Source organism: Gadus chalcogrammus, chromosome 18 (genome assembly GCF_026213295.1).
Source record: "Gadus chalcogrammus isolate NIFS_2021 chromosome 18, NIFS_Gcha_1.0, whole genome shotgun sequence".
Classification (NCBI taxonomy): domain Eukaryota; kingdom Metazoa; phylum Chordata; class Actinopteri; order Gadiformes; family Gadidae; genus Gadus; species Gadus chalcogrammus.
The window spans coordinates 307,906-332,445 of record NC_079429.1 but is presented as its reverse complement, the minus strand read 5'-3'; the positions used below and the strand labels follow the sequence as shown (position 1 = coordinate 332,445).

Here is a 24,540-nt window from a genome sequence, read left to right as displayed (position 1 = left end):
AGCGGGGGGGCGACGTTATGGGAAAGGAAGTCCGCGAGGAACCAGGAGAGAGGACATGAGGAAAGAACCCAAAGAACGAGAGGAAGTATAGGAGAGGTATAGAACTAGATGTATAGGAGAGGTATAGAACTAGACATATTGAAGGAGAGGTATAGACCTAGAAGAATAGAACTAGACATATAGAAGGAGGGGTATAGACCTAGAGGTATAGAACTAGACATATAGAAGGAGAGGTATAGACCTAGAAGAATAGAACTAGACATATAGAAGGAGAGGTATAGACCTAGAGGTATAGAAGGAGAGGTATAGACCTAGAAGTATAGAAAGAGGTATAGAAGTATAGGAGAGGTGTAGAGCTCGAGATATAGACACACAGAGGTCTCTGTGTGTGGGGGGGGGGCAGAGGTGTGTGTGTGTGGGGGGGGGTCAGAGGTCTCTGTGTGTGGGGGGGGGGGGCAGAGGGGGTGTGTGTGTGTGTGTGTGTGGTGTCTCCCCTGGGGGGGCCTGAGGTGCTAAAGGGGGCCAAGCGCCTGATGACGTTAGTGCTCACGCGACCATCCGTCTCGCATATTTGCCTCGCGCTGATTACAGCCATATATTATAATATATTATCTATAACATATAGTATAGGTGCTCCCACACCCGTAGTGTAGGTGTCTGTTGGACCAGACCGTAAACGTAACTTATTTTTAAGTTGTCCGGGTCCCGGGTCCCTGTGGTTTCTCTCTGGTGGGTCTCTGGCTCGTCGGTCCCGGACCCACCAGTGAGTGTAAGGATGACGTCACCAGGCGTGGTCAAAACATGAGACCTTCATCACTTCCAGACTGCAGCTCGTGCAGCTCTAGAAGAGCGTAGCCGCGATACCCCGGGGCGGAGTGGGCTCTGAAAGAAAATAAAACAATATAAATGTATGAAATGATGAACCACCACAGACTGTCTGGTTCTAAAACGTAACTTTAAGTTAAGTACCATAACTGGTTAAACTAGCGCGAACACGGCAGCGTTCAGCCCGCGAGCCTCCCGGAGACCCGCGGAGACTTCATAGGAAATGAGTCATTGGCGGGGGCGCGTGGGTGTGTCTATTAAAGCGAGGCGCGGAGCGCGTGACTCACTCTCATGTTCTCCTCCATGGTGGAACCAGAGGAACCTAGAGGAACCTGAACATCATGGCTCCCAGCGCCGTCTGCGCCCTGCTCGGACTTATCATGGCGGCGGCGGCCAACTTCTCTGGAGTCCACGCGCAGAAGAGTAAGTACAAAAGTTTTGATTTTAATATTTATTTTAGTTCTTAGAAAATATCTTTACAAAAAAAATAAACGTTCATGCAGGATTGTATGAGGAATTTATCTGATAATATTGGGATGTAATATCATGTCCTATCAAGTTTTACAAAGTATATGTTCGAGGAGTTGTCTGCCTCACGGGACGTCCTGCTCACGAGCGCCTCCGATAACGAGCCGCTCGAGCCGCTTCCTCCGCAGCCTCACGGCCACCGGTTCCGCATTCCGATCTCCTGAATTCACCGCAGCCCTGCCTTGTTAGGGGACCAGTAACCCTGACCAGTAACCCTGTTAGGGAACCACTAACTCTGACCAATAACCCTGTTAGGGGACCAGTAACCCTGTTAGGGAACCAGTAACCCTGACCAATAACCCTGTTAGGGAACCACTAACTCTGACCAATAACCCTGTTAGGGGACCAGTAACCCTGTTAGGGGACCAGTAACTCTGACCAATAACCCTGTTAGGGGACCAGTAACCCTGTTAGGGGACCAGTAACCCTGTTAGGGGACCAGTAACCACTTGACCAGTAACCCTGACCAGTTACACTGTGAGGGGACCAGTAACCCTGACCAGTATCAGAGTCCATTGTTATTATTATTATTATTATTATTCTGGAGATATGAAGGATCCTTTTCTTCCTCCCGGCTGTCAGTCTTACTCAGAACTCGGCCATGTTGGATTGTAGAAGAAAATCAGCAACAAAATCAGCAAGGAGTTCCTGTAGGAACATAAACAAAGCAGAGAACTAGAAGGTTCTCCTCCATTCCCTGATCTGTTTATGAGCGTTAGACGAGGTCTGGTTCCACGTTCCTACAAGCGAACAACAGTCATCTGAGCGCTTCACTCAGAGCAAATATCATCTATGCCTCAAAATACCTCTCAGACGTTCCCTAGGTATTTATCTAGTAGGACTGTGTCTCTCAGAGGTTCTGTAGGTTTTAATCTAGTAGGACTGTATCTCTCAGAGGTTCTGTAGGTATTTATCTAGTAGGACTGTATCTCTTAGACGTTCTGTCGGTATTAATCTAGTAGGACTGTATCTCTCTGACGTTCTGTAGGTGTTTATCTAGTAGGACTGTATCTCTCTGACGTTCCCTAGGTATTTATCAAGTCGGACTGTATCTCTCTGACTTCTGTAGGTGTTTATCTAGTAGGACTGTATCTCTCTGACGTTCTGTAGGTGTTTATCTAGTAGGACTGTATCTCTCAGAGGTTCTGTAGGTATTTAGCTAGTATGACTATCTCTTAGACGTTCTGTAGGTATTAATCTAGTAGGACTGTATCTCTCAGAGGTTCTGTAGGTATTAATCTAGTAGGACTGTATCTCTCTGACGTTCTGTAGGTGTTTATCTAGTAGGACTGTATCTTTCAGAGGTTCTGTAGGTATTAATCTAGTCGGACTGTATCTCTCTATTTTGTCCACTCCAGCTCTTTGGGTAAAAGGTGAGATTAGGGTATGGGTTAGGGTTAGGGTTAGGGTTCGGTTCTGTCTGACAGTCACTGCTCAACTCGCAGGCCATTATCTGATCAATCGGACCGACCTTCACTAAACAGGGAATTGAACCTTTAGGAACCACTAAGACCATCTGTCAGGCGCTGGGGTCAGGGTTAGGGTTAGGGTAAAGGCTATCTTTCTAAGGGAACACTGCCATACTGTAGGGTTCTCTAGCACTGAACAACCTTTAGTCTTCTGTTCCATTCATGTTCCACTAACCTTATTTGCGGTCACGTCTTGAAACATTTCCAGTTTAAACATTGAAATGACATTTTCAAACAATGTCATCAGATCCTGATTTCGAGCCCATGCAGTCAGTGATTTAGTTAGGAGTTCTGAAGTTCTTTCCTTTTCCCTTTCCTTAGATTACACAGAAGGTTAGATGATAATAATATGAACAGCTCTCAACAGTAGAATTCAGCATCTGGATTGAAATATTCTAAGTGGTCTCAGGGTTCTCAACAGGACACTTCTATCTCGACCCTGAGGAACTGCTCCAATACCCTCTCCTCTGTGGGGCGTCGAGCTGCTCTGATAGCGCTATGAAAATAGGAAGCCTGTTTGAATTGAGCCGGCGTCCCACGGATGTGACATCACAGGTACAGGATTGGATTTCTCCTATTCAGCTGTGGAAGCAAATTATTCAGATCTGCTTGGTTGAATAGGGAGTAGAAATGCATTCTTTTATTGGGCGCCACTATGTGGAAACAAGGATTGTTTTGATTTGAAAGGTGCTCTTGTTGGTCATCTCAGCCAACGGTCAGCAAGGCTAGCCTTTATTTTCTCAGAAGAAAAGGTACTTTTTCTTGTGCATATCTGTGGTTGCACTCTAAAGTTATTCTCCCATTAGATATTTCAGTTTCCATTAATACTTCAAACAGTTTTATCCAGGAGATGTTTGCTATTGCGGCCACAGCTCTCATGTTGTCATCCTGCAGGAAGCTGAGGTCTTTGATCGCTGGCTGCTCTAGTCATTGCTCGGAGGCTCGTCAGACACAAGAACTCGGATCCTCTTCCAGGCTGACAAACGTGAAGCACACATTAATGCTGGATCCTTGTTTTGGAAACAACTGGCCTTTTAATTAATATCCCCACTACGAGTTCTGTTTCAAATGAACCCGTTCCACGGTGTGAGCAGTGAAGACAGGATGGCCCCCCCGCCCCCCCCCCCCCCCTGGTTCACACTCCGCTATTCAACCGCTGGTTTTAATTCCTGCCCTCAGGATCCCTGATGTCATTGTGTTGCTGCTAATCACATCCATCTTACCGTGAACAACTCCAGACGGCGGCCAAACTATTGAGAAATACCCCCGCCTCACACGCCCCGAACGCTTGTGAGGAGCCGGGTTCTACGTGAGGAGCCGGGTTCTACGTGAGGAGCCGGGTTCTACGTGAGGAGCCGGGTTCTACGTGAGGAGCCGGGTTCTACGTGAGGAGCCGGGTTCTACGTGAGGAGCCGGGTTCTACGTGAGGAGCCGGGTTCTACGTGAGGAGCCGGGTTCTACGTGAGGAGCCGGGTTCTACGTGAGGAGCCGGGTTCTACGTGAGGAGCCGGGTTCTACGTGAGGAGCCGGGTTCTACGTGAGGAACCGGGTTCTACGTGAGGAGCCGGGTTCTACGTGAGGAACCGGGTTCTACGTGAGGAGCCGGGTTCCCCATGAAGAACCGGGTTCCAGGTGAAGGAACGGGTTCCAGGTGAAGAACCGGGTTCCAGGCTCCTCTCGTCTAAGAAGGAGCCTGGACCTTTAACCGGGCGGCTCTGAGGTCACTTCCTCTCTTATCACCTAGGAAGGGCCTTGCCTCCCTTAGGAGACATGGCCTCCATTGTGTCCCATAGACTGAGGCTGATTCTCTCTCTTGTGTCAGACCAAGGGCAGGGGGAAGGGGGGGGGGGGCTGGTGACCGGCTGGTTCATGGTGTGACTGGCTGGTTCTTGGTGTGACCGGCTGGTTCTTTGTGTGACTGGCTGGTTCTTGGTGTGACCGGCTGGTTCTTGGTGTGACTGGCTGGTTCTTGGTGTGACCGGCTGGTTCTTGGTGTGACTGGCTGGGTCTTGTTGTGACCGGCTGGTTCTTGGTGTGACTGCGGCTCCCTTCAGGGAGATACCATCGTCTGGTGTCACGTCTATACAGTCTTCAAGAGCATTCACCAGGAAACCATAGCGAGAACACACACACACACACACACACACACACACACACACACACACACACACACACACACACACACACACACACACACACACACACACACACACACACACGCGCGCGCGGCCGTTCTCACACAATGTGATGAGTGTGTGTGTTGATGCATGTCTTTGCCACCACATCAGAGCTGGAGTCTCATTGTGTGAAAGTCGGCCTCAGCGAGGACTTTCCCGTCTCGATTTCACAAGCAGCGGAAACCAGCGTTGTTATTTTCTCTGAAGTTTGGCTTTGTGTTCTCGCTCTCTGAGTCCCACTCACAAGCGGCCCAGTTTGTCTCCTTGTGTTTCCCAGTTTGTCTCCTGGTCTTTTCAAGTTTGTCTCCTTGTGTTTCCCAGTTCGTCTCCTTGTGTTTCCCAGATTGTCTCCTTGTGTTTCCCAGTTCGTCTCCTTGTGTTTCCCAGTTTGTCTCTGTGTTTCCCAGTTTGTCTCTGTGTTTCCCAGTTTGTCTCCTTGTGTTTCCCAGTTTGTCTCTGTGTTTCCCAGTTTGTCTCCTTGTGTTTCCCAGTTTGTCTCCTTGTGTTTCCCAGTTTGTCTCTGTGTTTCCCAGTTTGTCTCTGTGTTTCCCAGTTTGTCTCCTTGTGTTTCCCAGTTTGTCTCCTTGTGTTTCCCAGTTTGTCTCCTTGTGTTTCCCAGTTTGTCTCTGTGTTTCCCAGTTTGTCTCTGTGTTTCCCAGTTTGTCTCTGTGTTTCCCAGTTTGTCTCCTTGTGTTTCCCAGTTTGTCTCTGTGTTTCCCAGTTTGTCTCTGTGTTTCCCAGTTTGTCTCCTTGTGTTTCCCAGTTTGTCTCTGTGTTTCCCAGTTTGTCTCTGTGTTTCCCAGTTTGTCTCCTTGTGTTTCCCAGTTTGTCTCCTTGTGTTTCCCAGTTTGTCTCTGTGTTTCCCAGTTTGTCTCTGTGTTTCCCAGTTTGTCTCCTTGTGTTTCCCAGTTTGTCTCCTTGTGTTTCCCAGTTTGTCTCTGTGTTTCCCAGTTTGTCTCCTTGTGTTTCCCAGTTTGTCTCTGTTTCCCAGTTTGTCTCTGTGTTTCCCAGTTTGTCTCCTTGTGTTTCCCAGTTTGTCTCCTTGTGTTTCCCAGTTTGTCTCCTTGTGTTTCCCAGTTTGTCTCTGTGTTTCCCAGTTTGTCTCTGTGTTTCCCAGTTTGTCTCTGTGTTTCCCAGTTTGTCTCTGTGTTTCCCAGTTTGTCTCTGTGTTTCCCAGTTTGTCTCCTTGTGTTTCCCAGTTTGTCTCTGTGTTTCCCAGTTTGTCTCTGTGTTTCCCAGTTTGTCTCCTTGTGTTTCCCAGTTTGTCTCCTTGTGTTTCCCAGTTTGTCTCTGTGTTTCCCAGTTTGTCTCTGTGTTTCCCAGTTTGTCTCCTTGTGTTTCCCAGTTTGTCTCTGTGTTTCCCAGTTTGTCTCCTTGTGTTTCCCAGTTTGTCTCCTTGTGTTTCCCAGTTTGTCTCTGTGTTTCCCAGTTTGTCTCTGTGTTTCCCAGTTCATCTCTGTGTTTCCCAGTTTGTCTCCTTGTGTTTCCCAGTTTGTCTCTGTGTTTCCCAGTTTGTCTCTGTGTTTCCCAGTTTGTCTGTGTGTTTCCCAGTTTGTCTCTGTGTTTCCCAGTTTGTCTCCTTGTGTTTCCCAGTTTGTCTCTGTGTTTCCCAGTTTGTCTCTGTGTTTCCCAGTTTGTCTCCTTGTGTTTCCCAGTTTGTCTCCTTGTGTTTCCCAGTTTGTCTCTGTGTTTCCCAGTTTGTCTCTGTGTTTCCCAGTTTGTCTCTGTGTTTCCCAGTTTGTCTCCTTGTGTTTCCCAGTTTGTCTCTGTGTTTCCCAGTTTGTCTCCTTGTGTTTCCCAGTTTGTCTCCTTGTGTTTCCCAGTTTGTCTCTGTGTTTCCCAGTTTGTCTCTGTGTTTCCCAGTTTGTCTCCTCGTGTTTCCCAGTTTGTGTCTGTGTTTCCCAGTTTGTCTCTGTGTTTCCTAGTTAGTCTCTGTGTTTCCCAGTTTTTCTCTGTGTTTCCCAGTTTGTCTCCTTGTGTTTCCCAGTTTGTCTCTGTGTTTCCTAGTTTGTCTCTGTGTTTCCCAGTTTGTCTCCTTGTGTTTCCCAGTTTGTCTCTGTGTTTCCTAGTTTGTCTCTGTGTTTCCCAGTTTGTCTCTGTGTTTCCCAGTTTGTCTCTGTGTTTCCCAGTTTGTCTCCTTGTGTTTCCCAGTTTGTCTCTGTGTTTCCCAGTTTGTCTCTGTGTTTCCCAGTTTGTCTCTGTGTTTCCCAGTTTGTCTCCTTTTGTTTCCCAGTTTGTCTCTGTGTTTCCCAGTTTGTCTCTGTGTTTCCCAGTTTGTCTCCTTGTGTTTCCCAGTTTGTCTCCTTGTGTTTCCCAGTTTGTCTCTGTGTTTCCCAGTTTGTCTCTGTGTTTCCCAGTTTGTCTCCTTGTGTTTCCCAGTTTGTCTCTGTGTTTCCCAGTTTGTCTCCTTGTGTTTCCCAGTTTGTCTCCTTGTGTTTCCCAGTTTGTCTCTGTGTTTCCCAGTTTGTCTCTGTGTTTCCCAGTTCATCTCTGTGTTTCCCAGTTTGTCTCCTTGTGTTTCCCAGTTTGTCTCTGTGTTTCCCAGTTTGTCTCTGTGTTTCCCAGTTTGTCTCCTTGTGTTTCCCAGTTTGTGTCTGTGTTTCCCAGTTTGTCTCTGTGTTTCCTAGTTTGTCTCTGTGTTTCCCAGTTTGTCTCTGTGTTTCCCAGTTTGTCTCCTTGTGTTTCCCAGTTTGTCTCTGTGTTTCCTAGTTTGTCTCTGTGTTTCCCAGTTTGTCTCTGTGTTTCCCAGTTTGTCTCTGTGTTTCCCAGTTTGTCTCTGTGTTTCCCAGTTTGTCTCTGTGTTTCCCAGTTTGTCTCCTTGTGTTTCCCAGTTTGTCTCCTTGTGTTTCCCAGTTTGTCTCTGTGTTTCCCAGTTTGTCTCTGTGTTTCCCAGTTTTCCAGAGGACCTGTTATTGTGTTCTCTCGTTCTCCAAACCATCTGCTGGGGTCTCCAGGGACGTGCGCTGCGCAGCGATCCCGTTTTCTTCCTGGTCCGCTCTGTCCTCCTGTTTGTTCTTCCTTCTCCTCCCGGCTGACCTGGCTCCACACGGCGGAGGAGGAGTGCTGCAGCGCTATGGAAACCCGACGGCCGGCGTCGTGACGGTCGGGGCGTCCAGAGCCGTGACTCATGGGACCTCCATGACATGAGCTAACAGCGCCTTTCCATTGCGTTTCTCTCTGCAGGCCAGTGCAGCAGTTCCCAGTTCTGGAATTCGGATTTGGAAATGTGTGTGCCATGTGCGTCATGCAAGCAATACCCCAAGACCCCATCATGCAACACATGTAAGCATTTACCCCGTTCAGGCTGCTTGAAATGTTTATGTGGAGCCATCAGGGTGTGTTGAGGCCCCCGCTGACGGATGCACTCTGCGCCCGCTGGCTCTGGTTCCCGCCCGCGGGGGAGGCGTGTCCACGGTCCACAACCACGCCCGTCTGTCCCTCTGTCCACAACCACGCCCCTCTGTCCCTCTGTCCACAACCACGCCCCTCTGTCCCTCTGTCCACAACCACGCCCCTCTGTCCCTCTGTCCACAACCACGCCCCTCTGTCCCTCTGTCCACAACCACGCCCGTCTGTCCCTCTGTCCACAACCACGCCCGTCTGTCCCTCTGTCCCTCTGTCCACAACCACGCCCCTCTGTCCCTCTGTCCACAACCACGTCCGTCTGTCCCTCTGTCCACAACCACGGCCGTCTGTCCCTCTGTCCCTCTGTCCACAACCACGCCCCTCTGTCCCTCTGTCCCTCTGTCCACAACCACGCCCGTCTGTCCCTCTGTCCCTCTGTCCACAACCACGCCCGTCTGTCCCTCTGTCCACAACCACGCCCCTCTGTCCCTCTGTCCCTCTGTCCCTCTGTCCACAACCACGTCCGTCTGTCCCTCTGTCCACAACCACGCCCCTCTGTCCCTCTGTCCACAACCACGTCCGTCTGTCCCTCCGTCCACAACCACGCCCCTCTGTCCCTCTGTCCACAACCACGCCCGTCTGTCCCTCTGTCCACAACCACGTCCGTCTGTCCCTCTGTCCACAACCACGCCCCTCTGTCCCTCTGTCCACAACCACGTCCGTCTGTCCCTCCGTCCACAACCACGCCCCTCTGTCCCTCTGTCCACAACCACGCCCCTCTGTCCCTCTGTCCACAACCACGTCCGTCTGTCCCTCCGTCCACAACCACGCCCCTCTGTCCCTCTGTCCACAACCACGCCCGTCTGTCCCTCTGTCCACAACCACGTCCGTCTGTCCCTCTGTCCACAACCACGCCCCTCTGTCCCTCTGTCCACAACCACGCCCGTCTGTCCCTCTGTCCACAACCACGCCCGTCTGTCCCTCTGTCCACAACCATGCCCGTCTGTCCCTCTGTCCCTCTGTCCACAACCACGCCCGTCTGTCCCTCCGTCCACAACCACGCCCCTCTGTCCCTCTGTCCACAACCACGCCCGTCTGTCCCTCTGTCCTCAGGCCGGGTGTACATGGAGGAGACGTCTGATGTGTGGCGTCTCGCCGCCATCAGCAGCTTCTCGGTGCTGGCCGTGGTGCTCCTGGGCGCCGCCCTGCTGGTCGGGCTGACGCTGCATCGCCGCAGGGCGCAGAAACGCCCGCTACGGGGTGAGTGCCCGGGTCAAAGGTCACCACCGCACGAGGAACAGGCTGGCTCTGGCTGAGAGCGTGGAGAGGGAGCTGAGCCGGATCAGAGAGGGTGGAGGAGGAGCTGACGGAGTTCAGGGTGTAGGAGGAGCTGACAGAGTTCAGGGTAGGAGGAGCTGACGGAGTTCAGGGTGTAGGAGGAGCTGACGGAGTTCAGGGTGTAGGAGGAGCTGACGGTGTTCAGGGTAGGAGGAGCTGACGGATTTCAGGGTAGGAGGAGCTGACGGAGTTCAGGGTGTAGGAGGAGCTGACGGAGTTCAGGGTGTAGGAGGAGCTGACGGTGTTCAGGGTAGGAGGAGCTGATGGAGTTCAGGGTAGGAGGAGCTGACGGAGTTCAGGGTCGGAGGAGCTGACGGAGTTCAGGGTGTAGGAGGAGCTGACGGAGTTCAGGGTAGGAGGAGCTGACGGAGTTCAGGGTGTAGGAGGAGCTGACGGAGTTCAGGGTAGGAGGAGCTTACGGAGTTCAGGGGAGGAGGAGCTGACGGAGTTCAGGGTGTAGGAGGACCTGACGGAGTTCAGGGTGTAGGAGGAGCTGACGGAGTTCAGGGTAGGAGGAGCTGACGGAGTTCAGGGTAGGAGGAGCTGACGGTGTTCAGGGTGTAGGAGGAGCTGACGGGGTTCAGAGTAGGAGGAGCTGACGGAGTTCAGGGTAGAAGGAGCTGACGGTGTTCAGGGTGTAGGAGGAGCTGACGGAGTTCAGGGTAGGAGGAGCTGACGGAGTTCAGGGTGTAGGAGGAGCTGACGGAGTTCAGGGTAGGAGGAGCTGACGTGTTCAGGGTGTAGGAGGAGCTGACGGAGTTCAGGGTAGGAGGAGCTGACGGAGTTCAGGGCGTAGGAGCCAGCGGGTTCAGGGAGTAACGCCCTGTCTTGTGTCCCCAGAGCCCATTGAGGAGACGGCCGGCCCCCTGTACCAGGCCTGACCCCAGAGGGTCTCATGGAGCGTCCTGATGAACATATGGAACATGGACTGTAATCATGTGATCTGAAGGAGAAACCTCTCACCCACAGCCTCATCATCATCATCCTCATCAAGTTCAGGTTACCGCGGAGACAAGGAAACACTTTTATAATATATACTTAAGCTTTATAGTATATGTATAATTATCCTTTATAGTATATGTATACATGTATATGTATATATATGTATCTATATACATATTTATATATATATATATATATATGGTTTATGACGGACTACCTCGTCATTTATATTAGAAATCTAAACCATTCAGAGGAAGTGAAGGGACGTCTCTTCAGGGGCCCCCGACTCGCCCTCCTCACCACCACCACCAGCAGCAGGGCCCCGGGAGGCCGCTGAGGACCCAGGGGGCCCCTGGGACCTCACCGGCAGCATGGGGCCCCCCAGAGCCAGGGGCCCCCCAGCTCTGTGGCGGGGGGCGCTGGCCGGGACCAACAGACATCAGCGGGAACATCACAGCCTTTTGAATGTAGCGTCTGAACAATGGCTCCTCGTAGAAACAGGCCCCTGCAGACTGAACATCAGGAGTTCATGTTGCTCAAGGGAACAGGGGTGAGCCCGTTCAGCACACTGGGAATCCTAGGAAACCAAACACATCACGGCGGGCCTTCTCCTGTTTTTAATGTGACGTAGTTCTATTTTTGTAAGAATCCTGCAGCATTCAGCCTGAATGTCTCCCTGTTCCAGTACCTTCCTAGCCCTGCCGAGCTGACCCCACTAACTGTTGTTGAAGGCCCAGATGAAGTGAGAGCCTGACTCGAGCACATCGTCCTGCAGCACCGAGCCGCCAGCACACACCGTCAGCTCTATCAGTTATTGTTTATATATCATGACCGTCGTGGGTGGTCCCGTGTATTCTAGTTGTTTTTATATCTTAGTGATACAAGGAGTGCCTTCTCCGGCCACAAAACTGGTTCAAAGTACAGACACATCTTTATAGTATTTATTTTTTTAACTCTTTTGTAAGGTGCAGCTCCTGATGACGACAGGTTGTCACGGTGACAAGAGCTCCTGTGAACATTCTTTAAATTCCGTTTATCGTTTTAACGACCAATAACATTTTTTTTTAACCTTCTTGCTTGTAGTTGTGTTTTATATTGTATATATATATAAATATGCACTGGCTTCCTGTAGTTAATGCAAATGCTCTGTGTACCAACTGTATTTTCTCATTAAAATAGAGATTTTTAAAATTAAATTAATTGAATGTTCATTCTTCAGTCGTTCCTTTCAGTTAGCGTCGGTCATTGAAGCAGAGGAGGTTAGAGGTTAGAGGTTGATGATGCCCAGTGGGGGTTCTACGTCCAGTTACGCCCCGGGCAAGACTATCTTCAGGGGGGGGGGGTTGTATCGTGAACCTACGAGAAGGGTCCAGCTGCAGGCTTGGGCGTTTCTGTCATGACACAAGAACGCCCTTTAGGCGTTCCTGGTAGCGTTTCATCGACCAATCACGAGGTGTTTCGAAAGGCATACTGGGTTTCGCAAGGCATACTGCGAAGCACAGTCGCAAGGCATACTATGCTTTCCTTCCTTAATGGCAATTTTACCTCTCTCATTAGATTTAGCAATCATGGAGCCCCCACTTGGCTAACGTTAGTTCTATGCTACCCGTAATTGAAACTGCTGTTTGAGAAAATCAAACTGGCGTATGTTTCGGATGTTGACAGCAGTGCGAAGAAGAAGGGGTTCGGTGTTGACGGTGAAAGTTAGGCCGGTTTATAGCAGAGTTTCAGTTTTCGGTTATTACCGGTTAATGACCGGAGAAAAATGAGGAGGACCGACAATTCTAAATGTCCCAGGTCAGAATGACCAGTGGCGACTGGTCATCAGGGGCAAGTCGCTACTCTCACAAGAAAAAAAGAAAAGAAAATGAAAATGAAAAAAAGGAAATATATGAAAAATAGAACATATATATCTTTTTATATATATATATATTTAAAAAAAATTATCTCCCCAGAAAGTACTATAAAATAATAAGTTTGGCGCGTTTATTTAATGGTAAGTCGACCCTGGCTTTCTTCTTCCGGCTGAGTTCGTCAGGAGGGGCATGAGGGGCTCTAGCCCCACCAGCCCAATGCAATGTGTATTGGACTGGAAACATTGAAATGCGCATGCTCAGAGTGTTTCTCTGTTGAAGTGGACGGAGATTATTTTAACTATTGGTGGAGCTAGCCCAATATGTCCATGGTGTGGACTTGGGACCGTTAAATATCCCAGGATGCATTTCGCATTTCGCAAATCGCATTCCTGTTTTAAAATATCAGTGTGTAAGCTATAAAATAGGCTATATAGGAACATTTTAAAAGTATAAAAAAGATGGAGGCCTATTCAACATATTTGCATACTTTTAAAATGAAAGAGGGGTTTTGTTTTACATAATTTGTTTATTGTATAAGTCGCTGATGGAGGAAACCCATCGCAACGGAAATCCCGATCGGATCCGTGTGTGTGGTGTGTGTGTGTGTGTGTGTGTGTGTGTGTGCGTGTGCGCGTGTGTGCATGTGTGTTTCTATTCTATTCTATTCTATACCGTGTTACCCTTTAGGTTTCATTTGATAAAAACAACAGTGTTACCCCTTATATTTTATTTGACAAAGACAACAGTGTTACCCCTTATGTTTTTTTTCAAGACGACCAATAAAAAACAACAGTGTTACCCCTTATGTTTTTATTCATGACGACCAATAAAAAACAACAGTGTTACCCCTTATGTTATTTTTCATGACGACCAATAAAAAAAGCACAGTGTTACCCCTTATGTTTTTTTTCATGACCACCAATAAAAAACAACAGTGTTACCCCGTATGGTTTTTTTCATGACGGCCAAAGAAAAACGACAGTGTCACCCCTCATGTTTCCTTTGATAAAAACGACAGTGTTACCCCCTATGTTTTAATTGATAAATATCGACAGTGTCACCCCTCATGTTTCATTTGATAAAAACGACAGTGTTACCCCCTATGTTTTATTCGATACATTTCGACAGTGTTACCCCTTATGGAATTTTCATGACGACAGATAAAGAACGACAGTGTTACCCTTTACGTATCTTTTGATAAAAACAACAGTGTTACCCCTTATGTGTTTTTTCATGATGACCAAAGAAAAACGACACTGTCACCCCTCATGTTTCATTTGGTAAAAACGACAGTGTACCCCCTATGTACTAATTGATAAATATCGACAGTATCACCCCTTATGTTTTTTTCACGACGACCGATAAAGAAGGACAGTGTTACCCCCTTTGTTTTATTGGATGAATATCGACAGTGTTAGCCCTCATGTTTCATTTGATATAAACGACAGTGTTACCCCTCATATTTTATTTGACAAGGACACTTTTTTTTTTTTTTTTATGTTTTTTTTTTCATGACGACCAATAAAATACAACAGTGTTACCCCTTAAATTCTATTTGACAAAGACAACAGTGTTACCCCTTATGTTTTTTTCTTGACAACCAATAAAAAAACAACAGTGTTACCCCTAATGTTTTAATTCATGACGACCAATAAAAAAACGACAGTGTTACCCCTTATGTTTTTATTCATAACGACCAATAAAAAAACGACAGTGTTACCCCGTATGTTTTTTGTGTTGTTGTGTTGTTTTTTGTGTGTTGTCAACACTTATGTTTTTTTTCATGACGACCAATAAAAAACAACAGTGTTACCCCTTATGTTTTTATTCATAACGACCAATAAAAAAACGACAGTGTTACCCCTTATGTTTTTTTCTTGACGACCAATAAAAAACAACAGTGTTACCCCTTATGTTTTTATTCATAACGACCAATAAAAAAACGACAGTGTTACCCCTTATGTTTTTTTCTTGACGACCAATAAAAAAACGACAGTGTTACCCCTTATGTTTTTTTTCATGACGACCAATAAAAAACAACAGTGTTACCCCTTATGTTTTTATTCATAACGACCAATAAAAAAACGACAGAGTTACCCCTTATGTTTTTTTGTTGACGACCAATAAAAAATTAACAGTGTTACCCCTTATGTTTTTTTGTTGACGACTAAGAAAAAAACAACAGTGTTACCCCTTATGTTTTTTTTCATGACGACCAATAAAAAACAACATTGTTACCCCTTATGTTTTTTTTCATGACGACCTAAGAAAAACGACACTGCCACCCCTCATGTTTCATTTGGTAAAAAAAGACAGTGTTACCCCTACCCCCTATGTACTAATTGATAAATATCGACAGTATCACCCCTTATGTTTTTTTCATGTGTTACCCGTTATGGTTTTTTTCTTGACGACCAATAAAAAAACAACAGTGTTACCCCTTATGTTTTTTTTCATGACGACCAATAAAAAAACGACAGTGTTACCCCTTGTTTTTTTCTTGACGACCAATAAAAAAACGACAGTGTTACTCCCTATGTTTTTTTCTTGACGACCAAAAAAAAAAAAACAGTGTTACCCCTTTTTTTTTTTTCATGACGACCAATAAATAACAACAGTGTTACCCCTTATGGTTTTTTCATGACGACCAAAGGAAAACGACATTGTCACCCCTCATGTTTCATTTGATAAAAACGACAGTGTTACCCCCTATGTTTTATTCGATACATTTCGACAGTGTTACCCCTTATGGGTTTTTCATGACGACAGATAAAGAACGGCAGTGTTACCCTTTACCTATCTTTTGATAAAAACGACAGTGATACCCCTTATGTTTTTTTCCCATGATGACTGATGAAAAACAACAGTGTTACCCCCTTTGTTTTATTTGATAAATATCGACAGTGTTACCCCTTATATTTTATTTGACAAGGACACTTTTTTTTTTTTTTTTATGTTTTTTTTTTCATGACGACCAATAAAATACGACAGTGTATCTTTTGATAAAAACAACAGTGATACCCCTTATGTTTTTCTCCCATGATGACTGATGAAAAACAACAGTGTTACCCCCTTTGTTTTATTTGATAAATATCGACAGTGTTACCCCTTATATTTTATTTGACAAGGACAATTTTTTTTTTTTTTTTATGTTTTTTTTTTCATGACGACCAATAAAATACGACAGTGTTACCCCTTAAATAATGTTTGACAAAGACAACAGTGTTACCCCTTATGTTTTTTTCATGACGACCAAAAAAAAACAACAGTGTTACCCCTTATGTTTTTTTCATGACGACCAATAAAAAACAACAGTGTTACCCCTTATGTTTTTTTTCATGACGACCAATAAAAAACAACAGTGTTACCCCTTATGTTTTTTTTCATGACGACCAATAAAAAACGACAGTGTCACCCCTCATGTTTCATTTGATAAAAACGACAGTGTTACCCCCTATGTTTTATTCGATACATTTCGACAGTGTTACCCCTTATGTTTTTTTCATGACGACCAATAAAAAACAACAGTGTTACCCCCTTTGTTTTATTTGATAAATATCTACAGTGTTAGCCCTCATGTTTCATTTGATATAAACGACAGTGTTACCCCTTATATTTTATTTGACAAGGACACATTCTTTTTTTTTTTTTAAGGTTTTTTTTTTCATGACGACCAATAAAATACGACAGTGTTACCCCTTAAATTCTATTTGACAAAGACAACAGTGTTACCCCTTATGTTTTTTTTCATGACGACCAATAAAAAACAACAGTGTTACCCCTTATGTTTTAATTCATGACGACCAATAAAAAACGACAGTGTTACCCCTTATGTTTTTTTTCATGACGACCAATAAAAAACAACAGTGTTACCCCTTATGTTTTTTTTCATGACGACCAATAAAAAACAACAGTGTTACCCCTTATGTTTTTTTTCATGACGACCAATAAAAAACGACAGTGTTACCCCCTTTGTTTTATTTGATAAATATCGACAGTGTTAGCCCTCATGTTTCATTTGATATAAACGACAGTGTTACCCCTTATATTTTATTTGACAAGGACACATTCTTTTTTTTTTTTTAAGGTTTTTTTTTTCATGACGACCAATAAAATACGACAGTGTTACCCCTTAAATTCTATTTGACAAAGACAACAGTGTTACCCCTTATGTTTTTTTTCATGACGACCAATAAAAAACAACAGTGTTACCCCTTATGTTTTAATTCATGACGACCAATAAAAAACGACAGTTTTACCGCTTATGTTTTTTTTCATGACGACCAATAAAAAACAACAGTGTTACCCCTTATGTTTTTTTTCATGACGACCAATAAAAAACAACAGTGTTACCCCTTATGTTTTTTTTCATGACGACCAATAAAAAACGACAGTGTCACCCCTCATGTTTCATTTGATAAAAACGACAGTGTTACCCCCTATGTTTTATTCGATACATTTCGACAGTGTTACCCCTTATGTTTTTTTCATGACGACCAATAAAAAACAACAGTGTTACCCCTTGTGTTTTTTTTCATGACAACCAATAAAAAACGACAGTGTTACCCCTTATGTGTTTTTTCATGACGACCAATGAAAAACGACACTGTCACCCCTCATGTTTCATTTGGTAAAAAGGACAGTGTTACCCCTACCCCCTATGTACTAATTGATAAATATCGACAGTATCACCCCTTATGTTTTTTTCATGACGACCGATAAAAAAGGACAGTGTTACCCCCTTTGTTTTATTTGCTAAATATCGACAGTGTTGCCCCTCATGTTTCATTTGATATAAACGACAGTGTTACCCCTTATATTTTATTTGACAAGGACACATTCTTTTTTTTTTTTTAAGTTTTTTTTTTTCATGACGACCAATAAAATACGACAGTGTTACCCCTTAAATTCTATTTGACAAAGACAACAGTGTTACCCCTTATGTTTTTTTTCATGACGACCAATAAAAAACAACAGTGTTACCCCTTATGTTTTAATTCATGACGACCAATAAAAAACGACAGTGTTACCCCTTATGTTTTTTTCTTGACGACCAATAAAAAAACAACAGTGTTACCCCTTATGTTTTTTTTCATGACGACCAATAAAAAACAACAGTGTTACCCCTTATGTTTTTTTTTCATGACGACCAATAAAAAACAACAGTGTTACCCCTTATGTTTTTTTCATGACGACCAAAGAAAAACAACAGTGTCACCCCTCATGTTTCATTTGATAAAAACGACAGTGTTACACCCTATGTTTTATTCGATACATTTCAACAGTGTTACCCCTTATGGGTTTTTCATGACGACAGATAAAGAACGGCAGTGTTACCCTTTACCTATCTTTTGATAAAAACGACAGTGATACCCCTTATGTTTTTTTCCCATGATGACTGATGAAAAACAACAGTGTTACCCCCTTTGTTTTATTTGATAAATATCGACAGTGTTACCCCTTATATTTTATTTGACAAGGACACTTTTTTTTTTTTCACAAACTTTTTTTTTTTCATGACGACCAATAAAATACGACAGTGTTACCCCTTAAATTGTATTTGACAAAGACAACAGTGTTACCCCTTATGTTTTTTTTCATGACGACCAATAAAAAACAACAGTGTTACCCCTTATGTTTTTTTCTTGACGACCAATAAAAAACAACAGTGTTACCCCTTATGTTTTTTTTCATGACGACCAATAAAAAAACGACAGTGTTACCCCTTATATTTTTTTTCGTGACGACCAATAAAAAACAACAGTGTTACCCCTTATGTTTTTATTCATGACGACCAATAAAAAAACGACAGTGTTACCCCTTATGTTTTTTTCTTGACGACCAATAAAAAAACGACTGTTACCCCTTATGTTTTTTTCATGACGACCAATAAAAAACGACAGTGTCACCCCTCATGTTTAATTTGATAAAAACGACAGTGTTACCCCCTATGTTTTATTCGATACATTTCGATAGTGTTACCCCTTATGTTTTTTTCATGACGACCAATAAAAAACAACAATGTTACCCCTTGTGTTTTTTTTCATGACAACCAATAAAAAACAACAGTGCTACCCCTTATGTTTTTTTTCATGACAACCAATAAAAAACAACAGTGTTACCCCTTATGTGTTTTTTCATGACGACCAAAGAAAAACGACACTGTCACCCCTCATGTTTAATTTGATAAAAACGACAGTGTTACCCCCTATGTTTTATTCGATACATTTCGACAGTGTTACCCCTTATGTTTTTTTCATGACGACCGATAAAGAAGGACAGTGTTACCCCCTTTGTTTTATTTGATAAATATCGACAGTGTTAGCCCTCATGTTTCATTTGATATAAACGACAGTGTTACCCCTTATATTTTATTTGACAAGGACACTTTTTTTTTTTTTTTTTAAGGTTTTTTTTTTCATGAAGACCAATAAAATACGACAGTGTTACCCCTTAAATTCTATTTGACAAAGACAACAGTGTTACCCCTTATGTTTTTTTTCATGACGACCAATAAAAAACAACAGTGTTACCCCTTATGTTTTAATTCATGACGACCAATAAAAAACGACAGTGTTACCCCTTATGTTTTTTTCTTGACGACCAATAAAAAAACAACAGTGTTACCCCTTATGTTTTTTTTCATGACGACCAATAAAAAACAACAGTGTTACCCCCTATGTTTTTTTTTCATGACGACCAATAAAAAACAACAGTGTTACCCCTTATGGTTTTTTCATGACGACCAAAGAAAAACAACAGTGTCACCCCTCATGTTTCATTTGATAAAAACGACAGTGTTACACCCTATGTTTTATTCGATACATTTCAACAGTGTTACCCCTTATGGGTTTTTCATGACGACAGATAAAGAACGGCAGTGTTACCCTTTACCTATCTTTTGATAAAAACGACAGTGATACCCCTTATGTTTTTTTCCCATGATGACTGATGAAAAACAACAGTGTTACCCCCTTTGTTTTATTTGATAAATATCGACAGTGTTACCCCTTATATTTTATTTGACAAGGACACTTTTTTTTTTTTCACAAACTTTTTTTTTTTCATGACGACCAATAAAATACGACAGTGTTACCCCTTAAATTGTATTTGACAAAGACAACAGTGTTACCCCTTATGTTTTTTTTCATGACGACCAATAAAAAACAACAGTGTTACCCCTTATGTTTTAATTCATGACGACCAATAAAAAACGACAGTGTTACCCCTTATGTTTTTTTTCGTGACGACCAATAAAAAACAACAGTGTTACCCCTTATGTTTTTATTCATGACGACCAATAAAAAAACGACAGTGTTACCCCTTATGTTTTTTTCTTGACGACCAATAAAAAACGACTGTTACCCCTTATGTTTTTTTCATGACGACCAATAAAAAACGACAGTGTCACCCCTCATGTTTAATTTGATAAAAACGACAGTGTTACCCCCTATGTTTTATTCGATACATTTCGACAGTGTTACCCCTTATGTTTTTTTCATGACGACCGATAAAGAAGGACAGTGTTACCCCCTTTGTTTTATTTGATAAATATCGACAGTGTTAGCCCTCATGTTTCATTTGATATAAACGACAGTGTTACCCCTTATATTTTATTTGACAAGGACACTTTTTTTTTTTTTTTTTAAGGTTTTTTTTTTCATGACGACCAATAAAATACGACAGTGTTACCCCTTAAATTCTATTTGACAAAGACAACAGTGTTACCCCTTATGTTTTTTTTCATGACGACCAATAAAAAACAACAGTGTTACCCCTTATGTTTTAATTCATGACGACCAATAAAAAACGACAGTGTTACCCCTTATGTTTTTTTCTTGACGACCAATAAAAAAACAACAGTGTTACCCCTTATGTTTTTTTTCATGACGACCAATAAAAAACAACAGTGTTACCCCCTATGTTTTTTTTTCATGACGACCAATAAAAAACAACAGTGTTACCCCTTATGGTTTTTTCATGACGACCAAAGAAAAACAACAGTGTCACCCCTCATGTTTCATTTGATAAAAACGACAGTGTTACACCCTATGTTTTATTCGATACATTTCAACAGTGTTACCCCTTATGGGTTTTTCATGACGACAGATAAAGAACGGCAGTGTTACCCTTTACCTATCTTTTGATAAAAACGACAGTGATACCCCTTATGTTTTTTTCCCATGATGACTGATGAAAAACAACAGTGTTACCCCCTTTGTTTTATTTGATAAATATCGACAGTGTTACCCCTTATATTTTATTTGACAAGGACACTTTTTTTTTTTTCACAAACTTTTTTTTTTTCATGACGACCAATAAAATACGACAGTGTTACCCCTTAAATTGTATTTGACAAAGACAACAGTGTTACCCCTTATGTTTTTTTTCATGACGACCAATAAAAAACAACAGTGTTACCCCTTATGTTTTAATTCATGACGACCAATAAAAAACGACAGTGTTACCCCTTATGTTTTTTTTCGTGACGACCAATAAAAAACAACAGTGTTACCCCTTATGTTTTTATTCATGACGACCAATAAAAAAACGACAGTGTTACCCCTTATGTTTTTTTCTTGACGACCAATAAAAAAACGACTGTTACCCCTTATGTTTTTTTCATGACGACCAATAAAAAACGACAGTGTCACCCCTCATGTTTAATTTGATAAAAACGACAGTGTTACCCCCTATGTTTTATTCGATACATTTCGACAGTGTTACCCCTTATGTTTTTTTCATGACGACCAATAAAAAACAACAATGTTACCCCTTGTGTTTTTTTTCATGACAACCAATAAAAAACAACAGTGCTACCCCTTATGTTTTTTTCATGACGACCAATAAAAAACAACAATGTTACCCCTTGTGTTTTTTTTCATGACAACCAATAAAAAACAACAGTGCTACCCCTTATGTTTTTTTTCATGACGACCAATAAAAAACAACAGTGTTACTCCTTATGTGTTTTTTCATGACGACCAAAGAAAAACGACAATGTCACCCCTCATGTTTCATTTGGTAAAAAGGACAGTGTTACCCCTTATATTTTATTTGACAAGGACACTTTCTTTTTTTTTCACAAACTTTTTTTTTTTCATGACGACCAATAAAATACGACAGTGTTACCCATTAAATTCTATTTGACAAAAACAGTGTTACCCCTTATGTTTTTTTCTTGACGACCAATTAAAAAACAACAGTGTTACCCCTTATGTTTTTTTTCATGACGACCAATAAAAAACAACAGTGTTACCCCTTATGTTTTAATTCATGACGACCAATAAAAAAACAACAGTGTTACCCCTTATGTTTTTTCTTGACGACCAATAAAAAAACAACAGTGTTACCCCTTATGTTTTTTTCTTGACGACCAATAAAAAAACCACAGTGTTACCCCTTATGTTTTTATTCATGACGACCAATAAAAAAACGACAGTGTTACCCCTCATGTTTTTTTCTTGACGACCAATAAAAAAACCACAGTGTTACCCCTTATGTTTTTTTCTTGACGACCAATAAAAAAACCACAGTGTTACCCCTTATTTTTTTTTTCATGACGACCAATAAAAAACAACAGTGTTACCCCTTATGTTTTTTTTCATGACGACCAATAAAAAACAACAGTGTTACCCCTTATGGTTTTTTCATGACGACCAAAGATAAACGACACTGTCACCCCTCATGTTTCATTTGATAAAAACGACAGTGTTACCCCCTATGTTTTATTCGTTACATTTCGACAGTGTTACCCCTTATGGGTTTTTCATGACGACAGATAAAGAACGACAGTGTTACCCTTTACGTATGTTTTGATAAAAACGAGTTTTTATCAAATTCTATTTGAAAAATTTCTATTTGTCAAAGGCAACAGTGTTACCCCTTATGTTTTTTTTCATGACGACCAATAAAAAACAACAGTGTTACCCCTTATGTTTTTATTCATGACGACCAATAAAAAAACGACAGTGTTACCCCTTGTTTTTTTCTTGACGACCAATAAAAAACAACAGTGTCACCCCTCATGTTTCATTTGATAAAAACGACAGTGTTACCCCCTATGTTTTATTCGATACATTTCAACAGTGTTACCCCTTATGGGTTTTTCATGACGACAGATAAAGAACGACAGTGTTACCCTTTACCTATCTTTTGATAAAAACGACAGTGATACCCCTTATGTTTTTTTCCCATGTTGACTGATGAAAAACAACAGTGTTACCCCCTTTGTTTTATTTGATAAATATCGACAGTGTTACCCCTCATGTTTCATTTGATATAAACGACAGTGTTACCCCTTTTGTTTTTCTTCATGACGACCAAAGAAAAACAAGTGTTACCCCCAATGTTTTATTTGATAAATATTGACAGTGTTACCCCTTATGTTCATTTCATGACGGCCGATAAAAAAACGACAGTTACCCCTCATGTTTTTTCCATGTTGACCAATATAAAAACCACAGTCTTTCCCCTGTCGACGTTATTGCGGGGAACCAAACCTGAGCTGTTTAGAGTGTTAACCTCCGAACTTATCAATGCACCATCAAGACACCGAATGAAGTCATCACAATGGTTATACTTGACTTTATAATTCGCATGAAATAGAAATAAGAGACTTCCTACCGAGGACATCAAGCGGACTTGAACCCCGGTCTCCAGAGGGTTAGCTCACAGCTCTCTCCACATCCCACTTGGATTTATAAATTAAATATGTCTGTGATTATATATGACAATATATATGCAATAGACATGATAGCATTACGTTTCAAATAAAAGATATTGTGTTTTCCACAGAAATTGAGCAGCGGTTTCCAGTGGGTTATGCAGAGTGCACTCCACTGCACCACTGAGGCGATGACAATACACAATAATCAATAAGGAGGATATACATGACATTAAAATGTATGTGTGTGTTTCTATTATTTCCCTTATGTTTTTTTCATGACGACTGATAAAAAAACGACAGTGTTACCCCTTATGTTTTTTTCATGACAACCAATAAAAAACAACAGTGTTACCCCTTATGGTTTTTTTCATGACAACCAAAGAAAAATGACAGTGTCACCCCTCAAGTTTCATTTGATAAAAACGAGTGTTACCCCTTATGTTTTTTTCATGACTGATAAAAAACGACAGTGTTACCCCTTTTGTTTTTTCATGACGACCAATAAAAAACAAGTGTTACCCCTTATGTTTAATTTCATTAAAACGACAGTGTTACCCTTTGTGTTTCATTTGATTAAAACGACAGTGTTACCCCTTGTTTTTTTTCATGACCAAAGAAAAACGACAGTGTTACCCCTTTTGTTTTTTCATGACGACCAATAAAAAACAACAGTGTTACCCCCTATTTTTTTTCTCATGACGAACAATAAAAAACAACAGTGTCATAGATCGCTAACTTGCAGAGAGTTGCAAGTACTTTCCACCCATTTCAGTGGAGGAATTGGACTCCCCAAGCAATGTTATACTTAAAAGGAGCAAGTAAGTTACATATTAATTTAGTCTTTCGGCCTGTAGCATATAAACAAAATGAAGCAACTGTCCCATATTTCTAACTGCATTTGAAGTAGTCATTAAGACTCACAAAAAATGGACGCTATAGGACAGTGATCATGATTTGTCTCAATATCAGATTAACAACAATGGGTCAAATAGCAATGGCTGTTGGAATGGCCATGAAGTAGGTCTGTATGCAGTGTAAGCTTGTCCAGGCCCTGCAAGTCAGGATAGGCTATGAATCTGAATGAAAAGCAGGTAAATAGGTAGTGGCCATCCCCAAAATGTACCAGAATACAGGAAATCAAATCTATTAAATTCCCAAAAAATTATGGGGGGGGGAGGGGGAGAACCTCAGACCCCCTGTCTATTACTGTGCCCCACCAACATGTTGGATCGCCAGCCGCCACTGAGAATGACCAATGGCAATAATTCTCTGCACAATTAGAATTGTGTTTAAATATGCTACAGTAGTCATTTGTTTAGCCAATTCATGGTAAACAATGAGGGTTTTGATTGTTGGGCTGGGCCTTTGATCGAGCGTTTGTGTTTTTTTTG

General features: G+C 42.5%; 1 protein-coding gene across 1 annotated transcript; it reads left to right on the top strand.

Annotated features, from left to right (window-relative positions):
• The first annotated feature begins 825 nt into the window (after positions 1-825).
• On the top strand, positions 826-11,890 carry LOC130371586 (tumor necrosis factor receptor superfamily member 12A). The gene is made up of 4 exons (XM_056577413.1): positions 826-1,248; positions 8,183-8,281; positions 9,458-9,604; positions 10,523-11,890. The coding sequence occupies exons 1-4, from the start codon at positions 1,167-1,169 to the stop codon at positions 10,561-10,563; spliced, it is 369 nt and encodes a 122-aa protein (XP_056433388.1). The 5' UTR covers positions 826-1,166; the 3' UTR covers positions 10,564-11,890.
• The last annotated feature ends 12,650 nt before the right edge of the window (positions 11,891-24,540 follow it).

Bases quoted from the DNA above. Each gene is read 5' to 3' on its own strand.
- LOC130371586 (XM_056577413.1), top strand. From the start codon at position 1,167: ATGGCTCCCAGCGCCGTCTGCGCCCTGCTCGGACTTATCATGGCGGCG. The intron at 1,249-8,182 runs GTAAGTACAAAA...TTCTCTCTGCAG, and splicing joins TGGAGTCCACGCGCAGAAGA to GCCAGTGCAGCAGTTCCCAG. The intron at 9,605-10,522 runs GTGAGTGCCCGG...TTGTGTCCCCAG, and splicing joins GCAGAAACGCCCGCTACGGG to AGCCCATTGAGGAGACGGCC.